Source organism: Bactrocera dorsalis, chromosome 2, assembly GCF_023373825.1.
Source record: "Bactrocera dorsalis isolate Fly_Bdor chromosome 2, ASM2337382v1, whole genome shotgun sequence".
NCBI classification, from domain to species: Eukaryota; Metazoa; Arthropoda; class Insecta; order Diptera; family Tephritidae; genus Bactrocera; species Bactrocera dorsalis.
This window is the reverse complement of record NC_064304.1, coordinates 48,353,384-48,376,895: the sequence shown is the minus strand read 5'-3', so window position 1 is coordinate 48,376,895 and position 23,512 is coordinate 48,353,384. Positions and strand designations below refer to the sequence as shown.

The 23,512-nt window shown below is 35.4% G+C and overlaps 1 protein-coding gene across 1 annotated transcript in view; it reads right to left on the bottom strand.

The window, feature by feature from the left end:
- Window positions 1-552: 552 nt before the first annotated feature.
- LOC105221922 (uncharacterized) overlaps window positions 553-23,512 on the bottom strand; it is a 41,591-nt gene continuing 18,631 nt past the window's right edge. Inside the window, exons 5-10 of the mRNA XM_049447131.1 lie at window positions 20,653-20,834; window positions 19,087-19,449; window positions 18,017-18,263; window positions 6,401-6,511; window positions 6,151-6,329; window positions 553-1,684 (exon numbers count right to left, since the gene is read on the bottom strand). Coding sequence (XP_049303088.1) covers window positions 1,543-1,684; window positions 6,151-6,329; window positions 6,401-6,511; window positions 18,017-18,263; window positions 19,087-19,449; window positions 20,653-20,834 — 1,224 coding nt within the window. The 3' untranslated portion in view covers window positions 553-1,542. The remainder of the gene's footprint in view (window positions 1,685-6,150; window positions 6,330-6,400; window positions 6,512-18,016; window positions 18,264-19,086; window positions 19,450-20,652; window positions 20,835-23,512) is intronic.

The following is a 23,512-nucleotide window of genomic DNA, read 5'->3' as shown; positions in this document are numbered from 1 at the left end:
TGTCGTCGTGTTTGGCCATGCCCGGTAATAGGAATTGTTTTTGTGCGAAATAATAATGAAACCACTATGAGGACTATCCGTAATGAGGAATTTTGCTGTATTTTCAAGTAGTTGGAAGCGAGATTTGAATTTTTGTATCTGATAATAAAAAAATATAAAACTGTAATGCGGAAGACCTTCCCGTTACTATTAAGAGCTCATATGTGGAGAGACTTTTTAGAGGTGTCTAAGAATTTATTTTAAAGAGTACCCAGTGAATATTTGTTCATTTACCCACAGTAATGTATAAGTAGCCACTTAAAGTATGTTTTGTTTTTCCAGAAAACTTTATTGGATGTATCGATTAATGAGGGTAAGTAGTCAATAAAATAAGCAATTTCCTAGAAAGGAACTAAGTTTATTTTTTTTTTATTAACGGGAATGTAATAAAAATTGATCTAATTTTTTCTGATGATATAGAGGGGAACCCCCAATAATTTAAAAATGTAATCAAACGGGTATTACAGAAGTAGCGCCCCATAAATTGGTTAAAAATCATTATACAATATTAAATTTTTTTATTTTTATATATTTGTCTTTATTTTTATTTGAATAATTACATACTTGTATTAATATTTGTAATTTAAGACTTTCCATCAATATTATAGCTAAATAAAAAACATCTTTTTATAAATTAACAAATAGAAAATAAATAATTTATCGACTGAAGTTTAATTATATACATATAGTATACACTTTATATTTTTATCTAATCTTAACATGCTTAATTGACATTAATTTAAATAACAGTAATAATATATGTATATTCATTTACCTTGCAATCACTTGCAAGATGAACAAAATTTTCATAATTCACAATTGACTAAATTTTCTATATACGTATGACGATAACTGACTTGCTGTGGGCATTTAAACCACTTCAGAAAAATTAATTTAAATATTTCAAATATAATATAATAAGTTATTTTACATGTATAACCAGCTTATATTCAATGTAAATTCTAATTCTACAAGCGACGTAATTGAAAAATAAGCAGCAGCTTTCATCGAGTCTAATCATGATATGTAGTCGTTGGTGCATAATTACAGCGGTATTAAAATTAGTTTCACTAGAGAAATTAGAAACCGTATATTTTTTAACAAATAAATATCAAAGAACAAGCAAAGCTTGTAACGGTTAGTCCTTAAAATATACTAGTAATTAAGCTACATACAAAATAATTAAACGATCAAATAAATAAATCGACTTATGTACTAATCCTATTTACAAAAGCAACGGCGAAAGTAGAAAAATTGAAAATCTATCGACTGCTTAACGCCGCGGGATAAATTGCTATACAATTTGTGTTTGTTGATTACTTATTCGGTGTGGCTACGAAGTTAGCTGCGGGCCCTTTAGTTAATTTACTGTTTTGGCATTTTTGCGCCTAAAACGCTGCAAATGCCCACTATGCATAAGCAGGTGCTTTGAAGCTTTCACTTCAGTATCCCCACGTATCGATTTTGTGTCATTCACATTTCCGCTTCGCTGCCAAGCGCAACTCATTCCGTATTAATGTTGCACTGCGGATAAAGGCGTAGGCAATCTCTTTGATCCTGTCCATCACGGGCGGCTTGTATGAAGCGGTAGAAGCGCACAACGGCCCCGTTCGGGTTCGACACGGGTTGCAATTCACTCGTATCGCTGCGTGAATTCAATTGTCAGCATTTGGTATAGTTGTTGTTGATGAGTGCGTGTAAAGACATAGAAATGATAGAATACAGAATACTGATTAATGATAGGGTGGTATTTTCGATTTAAAATTTTGATTGGCAATTTTATAGGCCTTGTAGGAAATAGTCTTTATAATAATTTTATTACTAATAACTGTTCTAGAAATAAAGCCAAATTCAAGTTTCAAAATTTAATTAAAATTTTGCCTTCTTTGCTTTCTTGAGATATGTACAAGTAGCTCGTTTAAAATAAATTAAATGGACTTTTAAAGACAGCTCTTTTTATCACAGCATACATTGCAGAACAAAATATCGCGCTATCGATTTTGATGTAATCTAACTTATGATTTATATATTTGGATAATTTTGATCTATATCTATAAGTTAATATCATAATAATTCATTCATAATCATTCATAAATTTCAAAGAAGTCATGAAAAGAAATGAACTAAAGAATGGAAATAGACATATTAGAAAACAAAACTTTTGTAAGTTTTTAAGGAATATATTTTAGTGAAATAGTTTGAGTTAATTTGTAAGCCTATTTTAAGAATTCTCTACGTTCGAAATTCTTAATGTCAACATAAAAATTTAAATACGTATGTGCGCTTTCTACTTATTATTTTTTCGTGTGAATACAAATAAGTTTCATATTCATAGAAATGTTAGCCTTTATTCAGATTTTAAGAACGAACATAGCCTTTATCATTGTTTCCAATAACACTTCGCTGTACACAGTTTTTTCTGGTTTGTTTCTATTTTTAGATCAAACTAACAGCTTTCTAAGCCCCTGAAGTGACTATCTCAATCATGCACTATCTTTAATGCCTATCTACATATACGATTTTATATTAATCTCGAATCCAATACAAATTTCGAATATTCTTATAGCAGGGATGAATTGAAAACATCTTAAACAGTTAAATATGTTTGTTTACACAAATATTTCAGAGCACATCCTCAACTTAGATTGTACTTCTGTCTAGCATGAATAGGTAAATTCCTAATTTTCTTTCCAACGCAGTGGCGGCGTTAGTACGCGAGCTGAATAATTCAGTCACATATGTACTTATGCTTTGAAAGTTAGTGCTTTTAGGCTTTTGAGCTCTAATAAAGCGACATATGTTCTTAAGCTCATACGTGCTTCACAAAGAGCATGTGCGGATTTTTTAAGTAGCAGGGAAACTCTCTCTACAAATTTATATGAAGTTTGGCAGTGCAAAGAGGTTGTACATTATGTATGAATGCTGCTGGAACAATGTCTCAGCAGACAAGAAGATATTTTTCTCAACACTTAATTAGATCAGTTTATTGTTTTTGCATTAAAATTCAGAGATTTATTAGGACACATTGGGATTTGTTTTTAATGATGCACACAGATGAATTCCACAACTACACTGTCTTCCTAAATTGCTTTACTTCGCCATTTCTTTCGAGCACAATAAAAATGCGTGCCTTTATAAGTAACCGTTAAGTGAAGCACCATGGAATCGGAAATTAATATCCATTTGCTTTCGCAATTTGCAAAGCTGCTTTAACATTCACTTTGTGTATTGCGAAAATGAAATTACAAATGGAATCAGTGATGTGTTTTTAATCAAAATCAGAAGGAAGCAGCAAACTGAAATCAAAGTAGATATTGCATTTTTGTAAAATTTCATTTGTATACTTTCTTTTGTTACTGTGAAAATTGATAATAAGGATGAATTTCTCTTACGTACATCGTTCCTGCAACCAACACCAACAGGAAGGTCCCCAACAACAACGTTCGCGTGATTTATTTGATATTAATGGAGAACGTACATAACTGTATTAAATTCGTGTTTAATACGTACTGCAATTAATTCCTATTAATGGAAAATGGAACACTTTATTCGGTTGGCGCAATGTAGGAATAACAAAATAGTAAAAAAATATTAATTTGAAATATATTGGATACTTGGGTCTTCTTCATATTGCCAAAATATTTGCTCGAATTTATATTAAAAATTCGTTTGTTAAGAATACGTTTATGTTAAAAATTTTCTAGGGACATATGACAGTTTTTCATATGGTACGCTAAAATGGGTTTGAAAAGCTATTTTTTTATAACAAAATCAAGGATTGATATTTCGTCCGACTAAGAAAGATAAGCTTGTTTATGGTAAAAGAATATTTGTTTCAAAATACCTCTCGGTTTGATTATTTGTCATCGTTGATACATATTTAACCATTTAGCATTGAGATCTGGGAACATGAAAATGTTGTTTGTAGGACCGGAGAATATAAAGGATATTGCTACTGAAATCTAGTGCCTTGATTTTGAACTAAAGCGGAATACACTATGCACAAACTGGCACATAGCCCAATATTTATGAACGTTACAAGTATTGATCAACTTCATTTCATTCATCAACTTCGTCCTCCCTTGAAACATCCTCTATAGGGAATTTAGCCAAAATGGTTCAATAACACAGATTTTCATTTTTAAACTCCCTTGAAGACACCAATGTTTGAGTCAGTCAAAATGTCATTTCATAGACTAAGTGTCCGACAGCTGTGCAATTTCTACTTACTTTATCTGAAGTCGGGTCTAACTACAAAATATGGATTCAAATCTAATGGCACCAACTTATGGAATAATGCTTTTTCCTCTTGAAAAGATTACACTTTACTTTGTTCAAATGACCAGTTTGACAGCAAAAGAATTTGAATACCTTATTAACGACCCAAATATGTCATATATAAAGGTTATTTTTACATTTCCATCACTATTGTTACGTTGATTTGAAATTATTGGAGCAAATATGTCAGATATGTCTCCAGGCGTTGACGAGGAAATCTATTTACTTATTATTCTCGTTAAAAATTGTACGTGAATGAGTGGGTTTATAGATATGTACATGTGCATTCGCGTAAATGCCCATTTGTAATTTGCGCATTTTGACAAATGATGATAAAAGGTGACAAATTTGCTCTAATTTTTCTGACAGCTTTAAGCTTCGCTGGATTTTATTATTCGCATGTGCAACTCTTTTATTGCAGCTGATATATAGTTAAATATGTACTAGATATGGCATATACCTACTAAGTACATTACCTAAATGTGTGATAATGTGAATATGATTGGAGATATAAACAGAAGTGAAAAATATAAGGTTTTAAAATTAAATAAAAAACGAAAATTTTGTTAATTTTTGTACATTAACTTTAGATTTTACGTTTATGTTTATATAACACTAGGGTTCGCAGAGTAAGTATATACCCTTCTACATCTCGTGAACTCTTTCCGCCACTTCGATGTTGTTTCTGGGTACAGTTCTTCTTCTGACCTAGCAGCGTAGTCGTTGTCTTTTAATTCTCTGAACTATGTTAATGTCGTCATATATCTCATACAGCTCATCGTTCCATCGAATGTTATATTCGCCGTGGCCAATGCGCAAAGGACGGTAAAACTTTCGCAGAACTTTTCTCTCGAAAACTCGCAACGTCAACTCATCAGTTGTCTTGTCGTTCATGCCTCTACACCATATATCAGGACGGGAATTATGAGTGACTTATAGAGTTTGGATTTTGTTCGTCGAGAGAGGACTTTACTTCTCAATTGGAACTCGCAACGTCAACTCATCAGTTGTCTTGTCGTCCATGCCTCTACACCATATATCAGGACGGGAATTATGAGTGACTTATAGAGTTTGGATTTTGTTCGTCGAGAGAGGACTTTACTTCTCAATTGGCTACTCAGTCCGACGTAGCAGCTGTTGGCAAGAGTTATCCTGCGCTGGATTTCCAGGCTGACATTGTTGGTGGTGTTTATGCTGGTTTCCAAATATCCGAAACTATCTACAACTTCAAAGTTATGACTGTCAACAGTGACGTGAGAGCCAAGTCGCGAGTGCGACGACTGCTTGTTTGATGACAGGAGATATTTCGTCTTGCCCTCGTTCATAGCCAGACCCATTTGTTTTGCTTCCTTGTCCAGTCTGGAGAAAACAGAACTAACGGCGCGGGTGTTGAGGCCGATGATATCAATATCATCGGCATACGCTAGTAGCTGTACACCCTTATAAAAGATTGTACCTGCTCGATTAAATTCGTCAGCTCGAATTATTTTCTCCAGCAGCAGGTTGAAGAAGTCGCACGATAGGGAGTCACCTTGTCTGAAACCTCGTTTGGTATCGAACGGCTCGGAGAGGTCCTTCCCGATTCTGACGGAGCGTTTGGTGTTGCTCGACGTCAGTTTACACAGCCGTATTAGTTTTGCGAGGGTTTTGGGTACAGTTACCGATTTGAAATATAAACTGACTTTCTGAAGACTTTGTTTACCACAGTTTAAAAAAATATCGGAACCAAATATGTTTCAAATTGTCAATAATAATTTTTCAACAACATACATACGTATGCAGTGCGGTGTTTGGGTGCAAATTGCATTGCTAAGATATCATTTGGTTACTTACCGACTCAGCTCCGCAGATACGAAATTACTATGCGGGCTGTACCGCGTTGGATCCTTATACATGCTACAGATAAGACGCTCTTTACAAAGATCATCTGTAACTCCGAGTTGTTCAACAATTTTATCAATTTTCAAAAGAATTGGACTGTAAAAAGGATCATAGTTCTTTGGCATGATTGGCTGAGATAAATATAATACAATTTTATTAAAAATTGGCTTTAGCATTTTTACTTGTTTTCAAAAGAAAATACCTGTCCATCCTGTACAAACGGCTGTTTGTCAAGTATTTGTTGTTGTTGCGATATTATACGCTGTTCCGCCTGGATTCGTAAGGCTTCTTTTAGTTGTGCGGCCAATTCGGGCTAAAAGGAATAAAAGACAAACACGGAATTAAGCAATAGAAATGGCAAAATTTGAGTTAACAGATGGAAGTTTTTATTCTTTCCCATGTGGCTGAGCAAGTATTTGCTAGATACATGAGGTAACTAAACAGGATGTGTCTCACATATCAGTCAATCGGAAGTCCCTCTTGGTAAAAAGGCGCGTACGGGAATTGCGACAAAGTTTAGTAGATTCTTAGTCATTGTTGAAAACGGATCCGTCTTTAGTTTGTAACGACGGACTATGCATACGTTTAGTGTATTCTGGATGAATAGCATCTAACATCATGAGCGATCAACTCATTCAAACCATTCAACTACCCTGGGCCGGATGGCATTACACCATCACTAGCTGATATCTATGTATATATGCGAACTGAGGGAAGTGTTAATGATACATTAGAATGTGCAAAATTCCTGAGACTTGGATACAGGTTAGGGTTGCATTCATCCCGTAGGCCGGGCCGAGATCGCATTTGTCGGCCTAACATTTCAGACCCAACAGTCCCATTCTTCCTTATTAAAAACTTGTCTCCTGGTTAGAGAGAACCATAAGGGACAAGGAATTTGTTGTGGAGATCTTCCTTAATATCAAGAGGGCATACAACAATGGAGAGTTCTCTCGCCTCTTCTCTGGATCATGGTTGCCAATGATCTTCTGGATAATCTGCACCTCGACTGCTGGATGATCGCCTACGCGGTCGATATTATTATGTGCTCTGGGCTGCTGAAAACGGCATGTTCATAAATCCTAGCAAGATCGAACTGGTTTTATTCACTGAGAAGTACAAAATACCAGAGGCGCATCCACTATCAATAGAAGGAACGCGTCTTCAGCTTGCTGACAGAGTTAAGTATTTAGTTTTTTTTTAAGTACTGTTTACTTTGGGACGCACCTTGTAGATGACAGTGAGCCTGAGTACTCTGAAATCCTCGCACACTTCGATTTCATTTCAAAATACTTGGATTACCAGGTGCCGAACCTAGCCGTGGCTGTCACTTATTAACTCATATACATTCCTTTCCTGACCACTGCAGTGCGTTCCAAGTGGAGGTGGATGCCATAAAAGTAGCAGTAGATCTAAGGCTCCGAAACGTAGCCTCCGTCAGAATGGTGATTATCCATTCCGACAGTAGGGCATGCCTTGAGTTCGCTGAATGTGTGCTCAAAACTAGTAAAAGGTTGTCTAGACTCCAAATGTCTAGCATCGATTTATTTTATCATTAGACTGTTTCACTGAAACTGTAAGGCTGGTAACTTTCTAGGGTATGCTCTTCAGTTTCAATAACGGCAAAATAGAAACAAATATGATCTCCTTTGGCTTCTTATGGTTTACTACTGTAATTTTGGGCCTTAGACCACCTCAGTAAATGCTGGTCGTCTACTAGCAGTTGTGCAGTCGCAGGGTACTTCTGGCTAAGGGTAAATCGTAGGAGGTCTAAAGAACTCTTTGCTTTCAGCAGTTCTGACTAGGCGCTGTCCGGTCGGGACCCATGCCGTAAGGGTGAACATCTAACCACATGCCAGCTGCATCAACTGTTTGGAAGAAAATGATCAATCCAACACTTTCTCCTCGATGCCCCGCTTTTGTCAAATCAAGGCAAAAACACCTTTAAATATTATCGTGAAATAGCGAAGATAGAAATAAAACACCTGTTGTCATGTTTTATTTTGCCGATAGCTGATATCCAACTACAGGAGTTTCTCGTTTGGCATCATAAAAGACGGCACATAACAGTCTAAATGTGAGCAACGCTGATGGATCAGCTGTCAACCCGGTTTTCTGTGCTACATTTGGACGTGCAAAGTAATAAACACAATTCTAAGGAAAAAAAGGACTCAATGTTAACTTAAACCACCACCAATTTTTGTACCTCAAGTGATTGATATAAATAAAATGTTGAAAAGCTTTTCAACTGTTATTGGTAAAGAAAATTTTACCTACAAGTCAGGCAGGGACGGACAAGCGAGAGTGATGACTTCAAACAGTGATTGCTACAGAAAACTTGTTAGCTATTTAGATACCAATAATATTACTTTTCACACATAACAATTGAAAGAAGATAAGCCATATCGAATAGTTATATAAAATATTCACTTTTCAACTCCTATCGATGATATCAAGCATGACTTAGCAAAAAACGGGTAAAAAATAAAAAAGTAATCGTATCGTAAATCGCGTATGCAATACCGTAGTAAAGATTGAGCCACCTAGAAAAGTTAACGATTTGGTACAATGCCACCGCTGTCAAGAGTTCGGCCATACTAAGCAATATTGCAAAAAGCAAATGTGTAAAGTGTGCACTAGACCATCCCTCGTCTCTTTGTTCAAAAGATAGAGAAACTCCACCGAAATGCTACCATTGCCTTCAAAATCATGCCGCAAATTCCAAAGGTTGTAGAATTTATCAGGAGTTAGTGTCTAAAAAAGACTCGCTTAATAATAAGACAAGGCCTTCCTTGGTCAATCTTACAAATGCCGAACAACAAGTTCACCATAAAAACGTTAGCTATGCTGATGTAACAAGAGGACAACTTAGTTCTACTAAAACCACAGTACGCCATGAAAAAATTGACAAACTCGAAGAATTGATTGCCAAACAAATTGAGTTAACCACGACTCTAACAAATATGATGTCTTCTCTCTTAACTAAGCTAAGTCTAAAAATAGCGATTTAGAATGCCAATGGACTAAGTAGCCATAGGCTGGAAGATGAGTATTTTATAAAAACTAACAATATAGATATATTACTGGTCTCAGAAACCCACTTTACCGCTAAGTCCTATTTTAAAATTAATGGATTCGATCTCATTACTTTGAACCAACCCGACCGTAAAGCACACGGTGGTTCGGAAATTCTTATAACATCATCACTAAAACACATTGTTTCAGACCATCAATTCAAGCAGCTTCTGTGAAAATCCAGACCGGCAGTGGAGCGATTGTTATGACTTCTTTAAATCTCCCACCGCCATTCAATATAAGCAAAGAAACTTTTAAATCGTTTTTCGACAAAATGGGTCCCAGAGTTTTAGCCTGAGGTGATTTTAATGCCAAAAATCTATGGTGGGGTTCACGCCTTACGAATTCCAAAGGCCACGAACTGTACAAGTGCGTTTCTCAAAAAAATTTAAATGTTTTATCTGCTGGCAGACCCACATACTTGCCGACTGATCCAAACAAAATTCCGGATCTAATTGACTTCCTAATTTAAACCGGTATAAACCCACATCATCTAGAAATTTCGAATAATGAAGATATGAGCTCTGATCATTCCGCTCTCGTTATCAATATGAATATGCCCGTTGTTGTCACATCGCGAAAGCAGCGTCCTTTAAGTAAAAGCTCAAACATACGATTTTTCCAAAGTTGGCCGGAGTCCCACGTAAACCTAAACATGGAAATTACAACAAAACGAGACTTAGATGACGCTGTGGAAAACTTCACTCAAAAAATACATCAAGCCGCTTCGTTAGCTTCTCCTCTTAATTCATCTAAACCATACTGCACCAACAATATGCCATATTCAGATGAAATAGCGCAGATGGTAGAGATTAAAAGACGACTTCGAAGGATCTGGCAGAATAGTAGAAATCCGGTTGACAAAACCAGGCAAAACAAAGCAATTAAAGAATTAAAATCCAAGTTGGCAGAGTTGAAAGAAGAACCTATTGCAGAATTTCTTAAGAATGCTGATCCAAATAAAAACGATGAATACAATCTGTGGAAAGCTACTAAATACCTGCAACGTCTTCCGAAGCGACAAGTACCGATAAAAGATGAAAACTACTCTTGGTGTAGATCTGACAAAAGAAAAGCCGATGTTTTTGGTAATCACCTTACGAATACTTTCAAACCGTTTGCTCTCAATACTGACCATCAGCGCCAAAATGTTCAGACTTTTCTTGAGAGTCCATGTCAAATGGATAAACCTTGTCTGCGGAGACAATCGGCTTCACATAGTCTCACAAAAATTATCCGAGCGGTGAGAGAGACCTTTATAGGGATTCTGGAGTAAGTCTGTTTAGTATGACATGAAAAATCGCAAACCAAACTGAGTAACATCTTACCACTCACTGAAAACCAAACATATAAAAAATACCCTGTTCTAAATCAATAAATTATTTATTATAAACTACTTCATGTCCATTAAATTTTGGAATTACAAAACCATTACATTAACAAATCTTTCCTAAATCCAAATGATATCCAACAAGTAAAAAGTCGTAAAGAGAGAGAGAATCATAATGAATCCTCCACATAGAATAAACAAAACCAAGATGAAGTCATCCTTTTGGCGGCTGCTGCGGCAGATAAGATATTAATCACTAAAATTTTTTATTTACTTATGTACATACATATGTATAAGTGCGGTGTAATGAAGACAGTGATTTCTAAAGCGATGATGATGAAGGCACCGGAGAACACGCGGATGCGTTGCCGATGCGAACACAAATGACGACGCGCTTTTGCACAGCTGAGTGGCAGACGCGTGCCATGTAGTGCAGCATGGCTGCTTGCAACGGTTATTTGCTGTTGTCGACACAGCTACTGGCATTGGCACTGAGCATTGTGCACTTCGCGCTCTGCGTGGCGTCAAAACCGGCTGCCGGCATGTTTGCCTTCACACTGTGACACACTTTCGCTACGTACTTCAGGCTCGACCATCGCAATTGCAGTTTCTGCTGTTGTTGTTGCACTCGCCGCAGCGCTAATGCCGAGTGACAAGAAAAGCGCATGCAATAATAAGGCAGGCGAGATAAAACCCATTCAAATGCACATAGACTAACACAAGTGCAGTTGGAAATTGCTGTTATTCTCAAACACGCCGAGTGCACTTGAATGGGCTGTGATAAACACAATTACAAGCAACCAAAGCAAAAACACAACCAAACGCAATGACAAAAAGTAGAAAGAAGAGTGTCTGCAAACTGACGGTTGGCAGCAGATAATTACACATCGCACTATGATTGTTGCAAGCAATTGTTGTTAGTCATTTCTTGGTGGCTGTTGACCCGCATGCGCAGGCCACTGAACGCAGACGGGGCGACGGAAAGCACTTAAAACGCCGCTCAAGGGCTCATTTGTGAAGTCAAATACGCCAATATGGCGAACATGTATGTATTTACATACATATGTACATATATATTTATAAAATTACTATGACACGTGCTATTTATATCACTTATCTTATGAGCACTTTGACCATTATCTTGCTGCTACAAGTGCTGTATGTATAATACGATATGTACGAGTATATTTGGTAGCTGTGTCTGCCTTTTTTGCTTACCCAAAAGTCATTAATTGTGTTTAGCATAAGCATATTCATATACATACATTCATATATAGCTTATTTATGGTAGCAGCTAATGAATGCGTTTCTGCCATTTTTTAATTGTTTATTAAAGCCACCGCTCAAGTGATTAATATGAAAAATGGCGTACACCTCCTAGATAGAGCGAGCAAGTTACTGCCAACCACGCCCAAGTCGCAGCGGGCAATTACTATTAACGCTGGTGAAAAGTCCATTAAACCAGGCTCCTTTCCTTAAATGGCTTCCGGTCATTAGCGGTGCAAAATTTATTCAAATTGTTGTTGTTTCATTTCTTATTTTTTTGCTAATTTCTACTTTATTTGCGAATCGGGCATTCCAGATTAATGTCTGTTTGCCTTCTCTTATTCCATTAGCAGTTTGCCGAAAACTCAAGAGAAAAGCGTTTAGATACCAACAAGACTAGGGTTCTCTTTATTAAGAAAATGAATAAAAAGCAATCGCGGAGAGTTTAGGAACCCTGGGGTGAATTTTATAAAACTCTATTGAAAGGATACCATTTAAAATGCAAGGCTTGAGTCTGAAATATTATAGATTCTTATTACCTCTTTGTTCTCTCGTTCTCTGCCCTTATAGGGTTGGCAATATAGTTTTTTTCAATGAAATTTGGTTGCTTCTAAACAAAACTACTGAAACTCTAATACGTAGTTTTATTTTAGGTTCCTAATCAAAACACATTTGTAATTTATATAGATTTTCGCAAGCTCTACTATTTTTATGTGAAGATGGATGGAGATTCAGCTTTGTCAACTATATTTGAATGCATAGAGTGAAAGTTTTTTTACCCATATGAATCCGATCTCTAAGCTCAATATCCCTGCAGCATCGAAGAACGTCTTGAACCAAGGTCTAATATACATATCTACAACTTCAAAATCGCTATAACTTTCATTGGGTCCACAAACACCTTATTTTCAGGGGAAAGCGAAAAATATTATTTTAAGCTTTTAAAAGATTAACATTGTTGAAAGCCAAAAATAATTGAGTATAAAAGTAGGCTAATTCCTGATCTAAGGTTGAATAAAAAACGAATTTTGACAAAAAAAAAAAACGTGTTTTACAATGGTAGGCCGGGGACTTTTCGAGTTACCCGTTATATCCATACTTGTACATACAAATGTACTTACTTGTCGTTTAAATACTAATATTTGTTTTGATGTCGTTCATTCAAATGTTTACATATTTAGGCCAAGATTTATAATGCAAACTTATTATACATATGAATGTATGTATGCAAACTAAATATTTTCCTCCATCAATGGTGCCACGAACTTTATTTATGTAAGTGAAAATGCAAATAGTCCAGTTAGCTGATTGCATAGTAAACAAAATATGAAAACGGTATAAAATGACAGCCAACAACAAGCAACCAAGTGACTATGGTGAATAAATAAGCGCATGCCAATTTTGGTACGAAAATATAATAGATATGCACCTATACATACATATGTATGTATATCACATATGAATACATACTCCATTTACATAGTAGAATACTTAAAAGGGCGCGTAGTAAAAGCGCTGCACTTATAAATGGAGGAAAATACAGGAAAATGCAAAAGGTGGACGGAAATATAGCAAATAGACGGGCAGACAGACCACTGAAATGTAAACAACAAATCTACATGCATGACATGGAAAATGCATTTAAATAAACGAAAGTGTCAATAGCCCAGAGCGAGGAGGTGGGATGGTGAGAGTAAGGGCGACGCAGCACAATTTTGCGGACGAGCTGACGGTGGGAATGCCACTATGATATGAAATTGCTGGAACTGTGTCAAGTGCGATATTTCAAGTGACCACTCATGTGACAGTTTGTATGTACATATGTATGTATGTGCTTTCACACTTTCATAAATGTTGCATTGCAGAACCTACCTGGTTGAAATAGTAGACAATTAGCCTTTTGTGGCTAAAAATCAAGTTGTTTATTTTGAATGAATTTAAAATAACGTAGATTTGACGGACGAGCTTTTTGCAAAATTTTCTAACTTTATCTTCTTGTATGCAGTAAATAAAGTGCAATATATCTAAGGTATTTCACTACTTCCAGTTTTAGTTACGAATTATATACATACATACATATGTAATTAGTTTAGGTTCATTTACATCTTCTGAGTCTGCAATCATATTATGGATACTTCTCCCATTTTTATACCCTGAACAGGGTATATTAAGTTTGTCACGAAGTTTGTAACACCCAGAAGAAAGAGTCGGAGACCCTATAAAGTATATATATATCCGTCCGTCTGTCCGACCGTCCGTCCGTCTGTATATGAACGAACTAATCCCTCAGTTTTTAAGATATCGTTTTGAAATTTTGTAAACTTCATTTATCTTCAAGAAGCTGCTCATTTGTCGGAACGGCCGATATCGGACTACTATAGCCTATAGCTGCCATACAAACTGAACGATCGGAATCAAGGGCTTGTATGGAAAACTTTCACATTTGACGTGGTATCTTCACGAAATTCGACATGAATTACTGCTAAAGCCTTAAGGTAACAATATAAACTCCGAAAAATTTGTTCAGATCGGATTACTATAGCATATAGCTTCCGTACAAACTGAACACATAGTTACTAAAAGAAATGCACCTGTGAAGGGTATATTAGCTTCGGTGCAGCCGAAGTTAGCGTTTTTTCTTGTTTAAACTTAATTATGACCAATGACAATAAAGGTGCTCACTTGGGGAGGAAAAATCTACTGCCGTTCTCTATAGCCATTATTTGTAATCTACCTTGCTTTATGCTACATACATACAAACATAGGTGACTCACAAAAACTATGTGACTCTAAATGCAATTTTTGTGTGACTAATATTCACCGATTATTTCCAAATTTCAGAAATTCCTACACTTTCAAGTAAGTCTTAAGACTAAATAATACTATTATTTGAAAATAGTACTTCTTCTTGACATTATATGAAGTAAGATTAGTGCGAACAGATTTTTTGTCTAAATTCAAAATTCATCGGGTTACAGAAATCAAAAATTATAAATAATTATGTAATTTCATTCCACTTTATCTCGCGTTACAAGAACACTCTAATCTAAAACAAATTCTCATATAAAAATAGTGTGACAATAAAGAAAGTGATGCAAATATGAAAATACTAAAATATTGTTTGTTGTTTTTTGATATATAGTACATATTTATGTATGTATGTATGTATATATAGAAGCGCAGCTTTGCAAAATGCTTTCCATGTTCCACTGTCAATTTGAAAAGCATAGAGTATATTTTCAAGGAAATGACAAAACTTTCTGTACTAAGTGCAACATGCATACATACATATGTATACGTATGTATGTACGTTCATTAATATTGATTTGCTTTCAGGCGCAGAAATTGCTTCTTGTAAAAAGAAGTTTGTTCTACGATTTTTCATATATTTGACATCATTAATTCTCCTGCATCATGGATATTGTTATTAGAAAAAGGGTTTGTCCACGAACTTAGTGTTAAAGTTCGCGCGCAACTCTTGCTTATTTGTTCATAACAAAGGTGATGACTATCTCGTGGAAAATTTAGTTCTGTAGAAAATTGTTTTCGAAGGTTATTTAGTAAAGAGTAAAATTCTAAATCTAAGCATTTAAGTAAGATTATAATTTGGCAGACAGTGTGAAAATGGAGGATACCTCTCTCATTCCCCTTATAACAATACTGTTAAAAACTACTAAAAGCGCCATAAATCAATAACGAAACTTGTCAGAGATATTAAATTTTATCTCTGATATATGGTTTTAGAGGCTTTATGGGAGCCGGTTGCAAATTGGACGGTGGTCGTGGCACCACCGATTTTTGGCGAAATCCCATATCTTAGCAGACGACTGACTGATTTCGACAAAATTTGGTACGGAACATTCTTCTAATATTCCTTTGTCACAGAACGAAAATGAACGAAATCGGATCACAACCACGCCTACTTCCCATATAGCACAATTTTAAATTGCATTTGATTTTTTCACTTTCCAGTACACAAATCAAGAAGCAACTAGTACAACGGGAACAACTTTGTATGAATAATGCCTTTAATGTATGCCATCTTCTGACATAAAATTGTCTAAATCTAACAAAAATGTTCAAGCCCGAAGTGTAAGTTTGGTGTGGCATTCGTGGTGGAAGCTCTACCCGTCATCGAGTACTATCATTCACTACGGTGGATGAACGTCTAGCCACAATCCACATCAAAGCGAGGTTCTTCAACATATCGCTGATTTAAGCCCCGACGGAAGAGAAGGACGATTTGACCATGTCAAAATTGTGCTTGGCGACTTTAACGCCAGGGTGGGCGTTTTTTTGGCACAACAGTCGATAAATTCAGCCTCCACGGGTGGTACAGACCAGCCGACTGTTGCGTTTTCCACGCTTTGGACCAGTTTCATCGTGTGCAGTTCATTCCGATGACTATTGATTGGACTTCGGAGTGAAATGATGGACACATATCGACGCAAAAATTCGAGTTTATTACATTTGGACTTCTCGCACGGCACCCACTTTGCACAGAGCATTCTCATATCTAAATATTCGTGAATGTATGATGTATGATGTACATATTCATTTGATATTTTTGGAGTGCCTACTATCTCGAACAACTTCACTTTACGGTCATCCGAAATTATTTTTGATGTTTTCATCGGTAATAACCTCATCCTCTTCACCGTTTTTGGTGCCCATTTCACGTCTAAACTTCGAATACCAATCCTTGATGGTTGATTTTCCTGAGCAGTGTCCGGAAAGTCGTAACTAAGTCAAGTTTTTGCTGGAACTGTAAAAAGCAATTTTTTTAAAAACGTGATATGAAATAAAAACTGCAAGTCAACCCGGCCTAATATAAATGTTTACAAATCTCTGCGTGCATTATTTATCCACTAATTTCAAATCCTCGAAGCGAATTGTGCGCAACACATATGAACTGCCACAGTTATATAAATACGAAAATCCTGTTGTTCCTAAAGTCTAGGAAATTCGATTTATACCAAATACCACGAATACCACAAGTCTTCATTTGCTTTGAGGGAGGGGCAGAAAATTTAAGACTATCGTTCATAAATCTAAACATTTACATACATAAGTACATACTTATATATACATATGTTGAAACTCATTCAAAAGTGAGGGCTTGACTGCCTACCAGCTTACGTTGATTGCGTTTGGGCTTAATTTGTTGTTCGCTCGCTTTCAAGTAAACGTAACGGCATAGAGAAATTTACGTACTTATTTTTTGTTTAACTGAGACCGTAATACTTGTAATATGGATGGCATTTTTGTGTAGCCTGATACATATTAAGCAGTAATAATTTGGTGCATAGAAAGATTACCCAAAAGCTCATTTCCGAAATATTAAAACATTCCTTTACTTTCCCTCATATTTACACATATTCATAGTATTTTAGTTTATATAAAATAAAATAGCAGAAAGATATTATTTAAAGAAAATTGCATGGCGTCCGAATTAGAACAATAATTATTTTTATATAAGTTTATAACTATGATCTAACATCCCTTTATTGTTCCAAGGTGCTTCTCTTAACTTTACGAGTCAACAATAAGTTAAAGATAATATATGAGGTTGTTAAGAAAAGTGCAATCACAGTCTAGGAAATCTGTGTAACCGGAGAGAACCAGTTATGTCCCAGTATGTATGTATGTATATCCTGAAGAGGGTATATTAAGTTTACCACGGAGTTTGGAATACCCAGAAGGAAACGTCGGAGACCCTATAAAGTATACATGTATATATTCATGGTGACGAGCTGAGTCGATTTAGCGAGGTCCCTCTGTTCCTTCGCCCGTTTATACATTGAAAACTAGTCTCTCAGGTTTTGATATATCGATCTGAAGTTTTGCATCCGTCCGTCAAAATAAGCTGCAAGTTTGTAGAAACGGCCGATATTGGATCACTGTAACTTATAAGTATCTAATATGCAGACTGAATGATCGGAATCGAGAGCATGTATAGAAAACTTGACATTTGCGCAGATATCTTCACGAAATTTGGCACAAATTATTGCAACTTTAACTTCTGAATAGTTACCAATCAAACTAAATGATCAAAGGATTGGCAGGAACCTTTTGTATTTTTGAAGGGCTTAGACTGAAGTTAACTTTTCCCTTGTTTTACTTTATTCAACCACTTGGTTTACTTACCGACAATTGTTGCTGCTGTTGCTTTAGTAATTGCTGTAGCTGTTGCTGTTTAAGCTGGTCCTGTTTTTGTTGTTGTTGTGCTAGACTATTACGTGCCGGATCGTATTGAGCCGCAATGTGTGCGGCTGCGGTTAATGCCTCTGCCGATGGCTGCTGCGGATGCGATGACGGCGCTGGTGGGGGCGCATAAACTGGATTTAGCGCGGATTGTGCTTGTGCCGGAGTTTTTAATTTTGTGGCAAATAAGCTGTCGTGAATAAAAAAGTAATAAATACAAACGTTGTAATGAATTGCAAATTTAATTCACTTTCAGAGAAGCCCGCAGAGAAAAATGTCCGTGCATGAATGAGGAGGAGGAAAAAGTTTAAATATACTTTGACGGGAAAGCTATCTTGTTGTATATGATGCTCTTGAGATAGTGTTTTTCGGTATTATGTGGTCTGTGGGTGTATTAGGAGGGAGGCTGTGAAGGAGGGCAGGAGTTTTAGTAAATTTCGGTTTAAAAACAAATTCAATTGTACGTATTTGCTTTGTTTCGTCAGATTAGTGTATTAGTTTAAGTTTTTTGTTTCGTTTTTTACAGTTTTATACACGCCAAATTGGTTCAGCTCATTTATGGTGATATTATAGAGAATATATTTAGAGTCTACAGTTAATAAATAGTTGGTGAATTAACTTTAATATTATTTCAATTGGTTATGATATTGGAATAGGGTTTCAGTTTTGGAAAATCAAGAGAAATATATAGTGAGATATTTAAGAAACTGCCATTAAAACAGAGGGAAAGAGAGATAGAGAGATAATTTTCCAGATGAAGGATCTTACGATTATAAGGAACCACTTTTGTAACCTAAAGCAATAGTAAATCTAAGGAGATTACAAAACTGGTGTTAAAAAGAATCAAGTGAAATTTGACGAAAGAAGAGTGAAATAATATAAATTTAGAAATTAATTGTATCAGAACATGTTGAGAATTAAATCATTTTAAATATGATTGCTTTAATGAGTTGTTTTGGGGAAGAAATTTCGCTCCCTTTCTTTCCACTTTAATTTGAAGTAAAGCGTTTCACCTTTGTTTCAAATTATTTTCACCATTCAAAAATGGATTAAAACTGTGACTAGTGGCGTGTGGTTTCTGAAGATTATGTGTTTGCTGTTGTTTCTGTTGTGTTTTCAGTTTTTGTTGTACTAGCTGTTGTTGCTGTTGTAATTGCAATTTTTGTTGCTGTACAAGTGATGGCGGTCGATGTTGTTGTGTAGGTGGTTGTTGCTGTGTTACCGGTCGATACCTTTGTTGTTGTTGTTGAGGAATGGTTGGCTGTGTGGTACCCAAACCCCAAACAAGTATTTCATTGGCATCCTTGTTGGCATTTGGTTTAAAATAATTAGAATTTTCATCAACTTGTGCGGACCGATTTATATCGCCAATATAACTGCAAAATGAACATGCAATGAAAAAAGAAACGAAATAGAAGGATCATGTGATGTGGTGTACGTGTATGTAAATGAGATTTTGAGGGGTTTGGTTGTTAAATACTCTATTAAAATATAAACTTTAAATTTTAAGGTTATACATGGGAAGTGTTGAGCTTTTGGGTAAAGTACATATGTATCCAGATGCCTCTTGGTGTTTTAATAGTTATGCTATTGTGTTTTGAGGACACAAGCAAACATGTTATACTTAGATTCCGGAGTTTCTTAAAAACGAATCAAACCCATAAAATATTGACTACTTCTAAAGTGGTGGGTTGAATAATTTCTGTTCAACCAATTTATTTGGATTACTGAAGGTATAACAAGTCAATTGAAAACACCTAATCGATAAATATCGCTAGACGAATAAAATCTATGTGATTTTTATTTAGCCCTAACATTCAAGAGGGGAGTGTATAAATTTGATAGCTGTCGGATCATTATTTTTATTGTTTTTTTATTATGAAAAAATTAATAAAATAGAATTTCGAGTGTTGTTAAAATATTGCTTTTTGAAAAGAACAGTTGCAGCAAAAGATTCGCTTGATGACGAGTTTCCGTACACTGTACCAGAAAAACTAAGCATTAACGATTGATATGCGAAGTTTAGACGTGTTGAAATGAGCACCAAAAACAGTGAACGCAGTGTAAAAAGTTCCTCAAAATAATTTTGGATTACGGTAAAGTGAAGTTGTTCGAGATAGCAGGCACTATCAAAATTTTAACTATTTTGAAGCAAAGGACAAATCGTACTCAAAAAATTGCATCGAACTGTTGGAAGTTTGTATCACCCTTGAAAGAAACTACATATGAAGAATAAAAAAAAACTAATTTTGCTAAAAAAAATGTTTTATACCACGGTTGGCCGAGGACTGTTCAGTTGAACTGTTTGATTTAAAGATGTAAACCTTTTCGTTAAATAAATTGCCGTTAAAAATGTTGCATGGATGCACTTTGAGCGTTCAGAAAATGAGCCTTGCTGAGAACACGTAGTTTAATGAAGCTCTATTTAGCCCGTTCTCAGTTTGGTGATATTGGGACCTTATTAAACTTCATGACAACTTCATCAACTTTGCAAATTCTTAGAATTCCGATAAAAAGGGCAACATTTACCAAATTATACAAATAAATCTCAATGTATTATTTCTGGAAATAGTACTCACTCTGAACCCAATCCCGGACCAGAATTTTCCCAATTACCCTCATTATGTTCCAATGAGTAAGGGCCGTAGTTTTCGTGAATTGGCGCGCCGTGCAAATATGTAGAAGGATGCCCCTTTGGAGGATGAGTGTAAATAATTTCCGGTATGGAATGGTGTTCGGGTGCATGCCAAGCTGGAACAACCTGGAGGAAGGGCAAATAGACAAATGTAAATAGGCAAATTATATTAGTACATTCATATGTAAATTTATATACATATTTGAGTGTTTAAAAAGCAAAAGTAAGTATTGGATTAAATGTGAGTACGAGTGCTTTCGAAAAATGCTTCGGGAAATTAATTAAAAGTTGTGTACTTCAAAAACTTCCTTTTATTTTTTCGTGACTCGTGCGATAAAATATTGCCCTTATTTTAGAATAAATAACGAGAACATTGTTGTGTTTCTTATATTATCGGTTTAATATGCTGAACTCCTACGGGGGTCTCTCATAGCGACGAACACACGTTTCAATGTACACATGTACAAAATTTTCAAAGTACTTTTGCATTAAAATTTTGTCGCCTTCTTATTCTCCATTTCCAAAGTTTGATTGGCTGTCAGATACATACACCTTCGAATAGACTTTTCAATGAAAACGAGAAGGTTTGAAGCATTCGTGATTCTGTGCTGCTTAATTTTGGTTTTGTATGTATTGAAATTGATTGCATTTGTTTATACATCATGGTTCTTAACTCTTGAGAACAACTATATGGAATAATAAGTATTTTCTTCCAATGACTTGGAACTTCAGTGCGACTTTTAAATTGTTGTGTTGATGAAACGAAAAAAGCATAAAACATATTATATGTAATCTCTAAATGTAATCACTATTCCTCCAACGACGCTTTTCTTTACACCTGGCTGTAATATGGTTTTTTACTATTCTGTTAAATTGCTTGCGTAATACTGTTTACAGGGTGGACCATGAAAACCCTGATTAAAGAAAGTCAAATGAGAGAGAGTTACATATATTTGAAAGGTATAGTAATGGAAAAACAGTAAAAAGTTAACTTCGGCTGAAGCGAAGTTTTAGTACCATTCACAAGTAGGTGCAAAAGATTCCATACAAGAAAAGATCCCATAGTCGTTTCAGTTTGGTACTCAGCTATATGCTATAGTATTTCCAAATCTGCGATTTCGATAAAACTCAAAAACATTAAGGAATTGGAATTGGTGGCTTACGAAATAGAACACCAAAAGAAGCAATGACTCTAAGACTCAGCTTGTTCATCAAAACTTTTTAAATTTCGACATGTATAATAAGGTCTGTCGCAAAAGAAACAGGACTGTTAAAAAAAACAACAAAATTATTTATATTTTTCAAAAGTTATATTTTTTTATTCAAAGTAGTTTCTTTGTGCTTCGATACAGCGTTTATCCCGGCAATTAGCATTTCCAATGAGTGTTTAAGGTAATTTTTAGAAATGCTCTTGAGAATATCGGTCGTCGCCTTTTGGATAGCTGAAATGTCCTGAAACCAGTGTCCTTTCATGGGCAAATGAAGTTTTCCAAATAGGTAAAAATCACAGGGTGCCAGATCAGGTGAGTAGGGTGAGTGATGACACGGCGCATTATCGTGCAACAGGCGTCAGGACGCTGCCTCACGGTATTGTGGTCGAGCACGATGAATGCGTGACGAAAGACGCTTCATAACACCAAGGTAAAACACAGCATTAATCGTTTGGCCAGGTGGGACCAACTCTCGGTGTACAATACCCTCGGAATCGTAAAAACAAATCAGCATTGTCTTTATTTTTGACTTCTGAAGACGACGTTTGTATATGTATGTATGTATGCATGTAGGTGCATCTGACATATTCGTATAATATAATGTACAAGAGCATACCAAAATTTGTGCAACTTAAGAAAGACGAGAAGCTTATTAATATAAAAATTCAATCATGAAATTCTCTAATTTTCCATTTATGTTTGCAAATATTACTGATTACACATATACGAGTATGTATGTATGTAAGTTAGGGTGCTTCAAAAAAATTTTTTCAATTTTATTTTCAACTCTTACCCCCTCTTACCTCCCTCAAGCCAGGCGCTGTAGCTTAACTCTAAGGGGTCGCTATTTTTTTAGGTTCCCATACATTTAACATATGTGGGAATTATCGTTTTTTCATTCAAACTAAAATTTCACCAACTAATTTTTGTTTCTCAAAAATAGCCATCACATATTCATAAAGTTGGCTTTTCAAACTTTATATAGGTAAGAGTTGGGAAAAATTTTTTTTTAAATTTTTTTGAAGCACCCTAATGTAAGTACAAATGTATGTAAATGTCATTGAATCTAAGCCGTCGGTGACATTTGTGCAGGATGTATTTTGAAATTTGTTGGCGTGAAGCTAAATTACTGAACTTTACTTATATGTTGTTGTTATAATAAATATTAATTAATTAAAGCAAGTGAATATTAAAATTTTCCTCAAAAGTGTCAAATTGAAATTTGCAATTCCCTTCATTAGTGTCTGGTATTAGGAGTAAAATAAACAATTAAAATAGTCTGCGATGCATACGTGCTTGCCGCTGACATGTTAGTACTTACAAATGTGTCGTTATAACTGTTTCTGACATACCTCATACTAATAGGCCCAACACATTTGCACGCATTTCAATTAAAATCATTTGTTGCCACTGAATTTCACTGTTATTTGATATACATATGTATACAGTTTTATAGATACACATGGTATCCCGAAAGGAAATCGAGAGAGCTTAACTTGTTGCAAATTGAGTTTGAGAGCTTATACAAAGTTTCAAGGAAAACATTTTTAAATCAAGATTTGCATATTCTATTTTTTAGAAGATATTCATAAA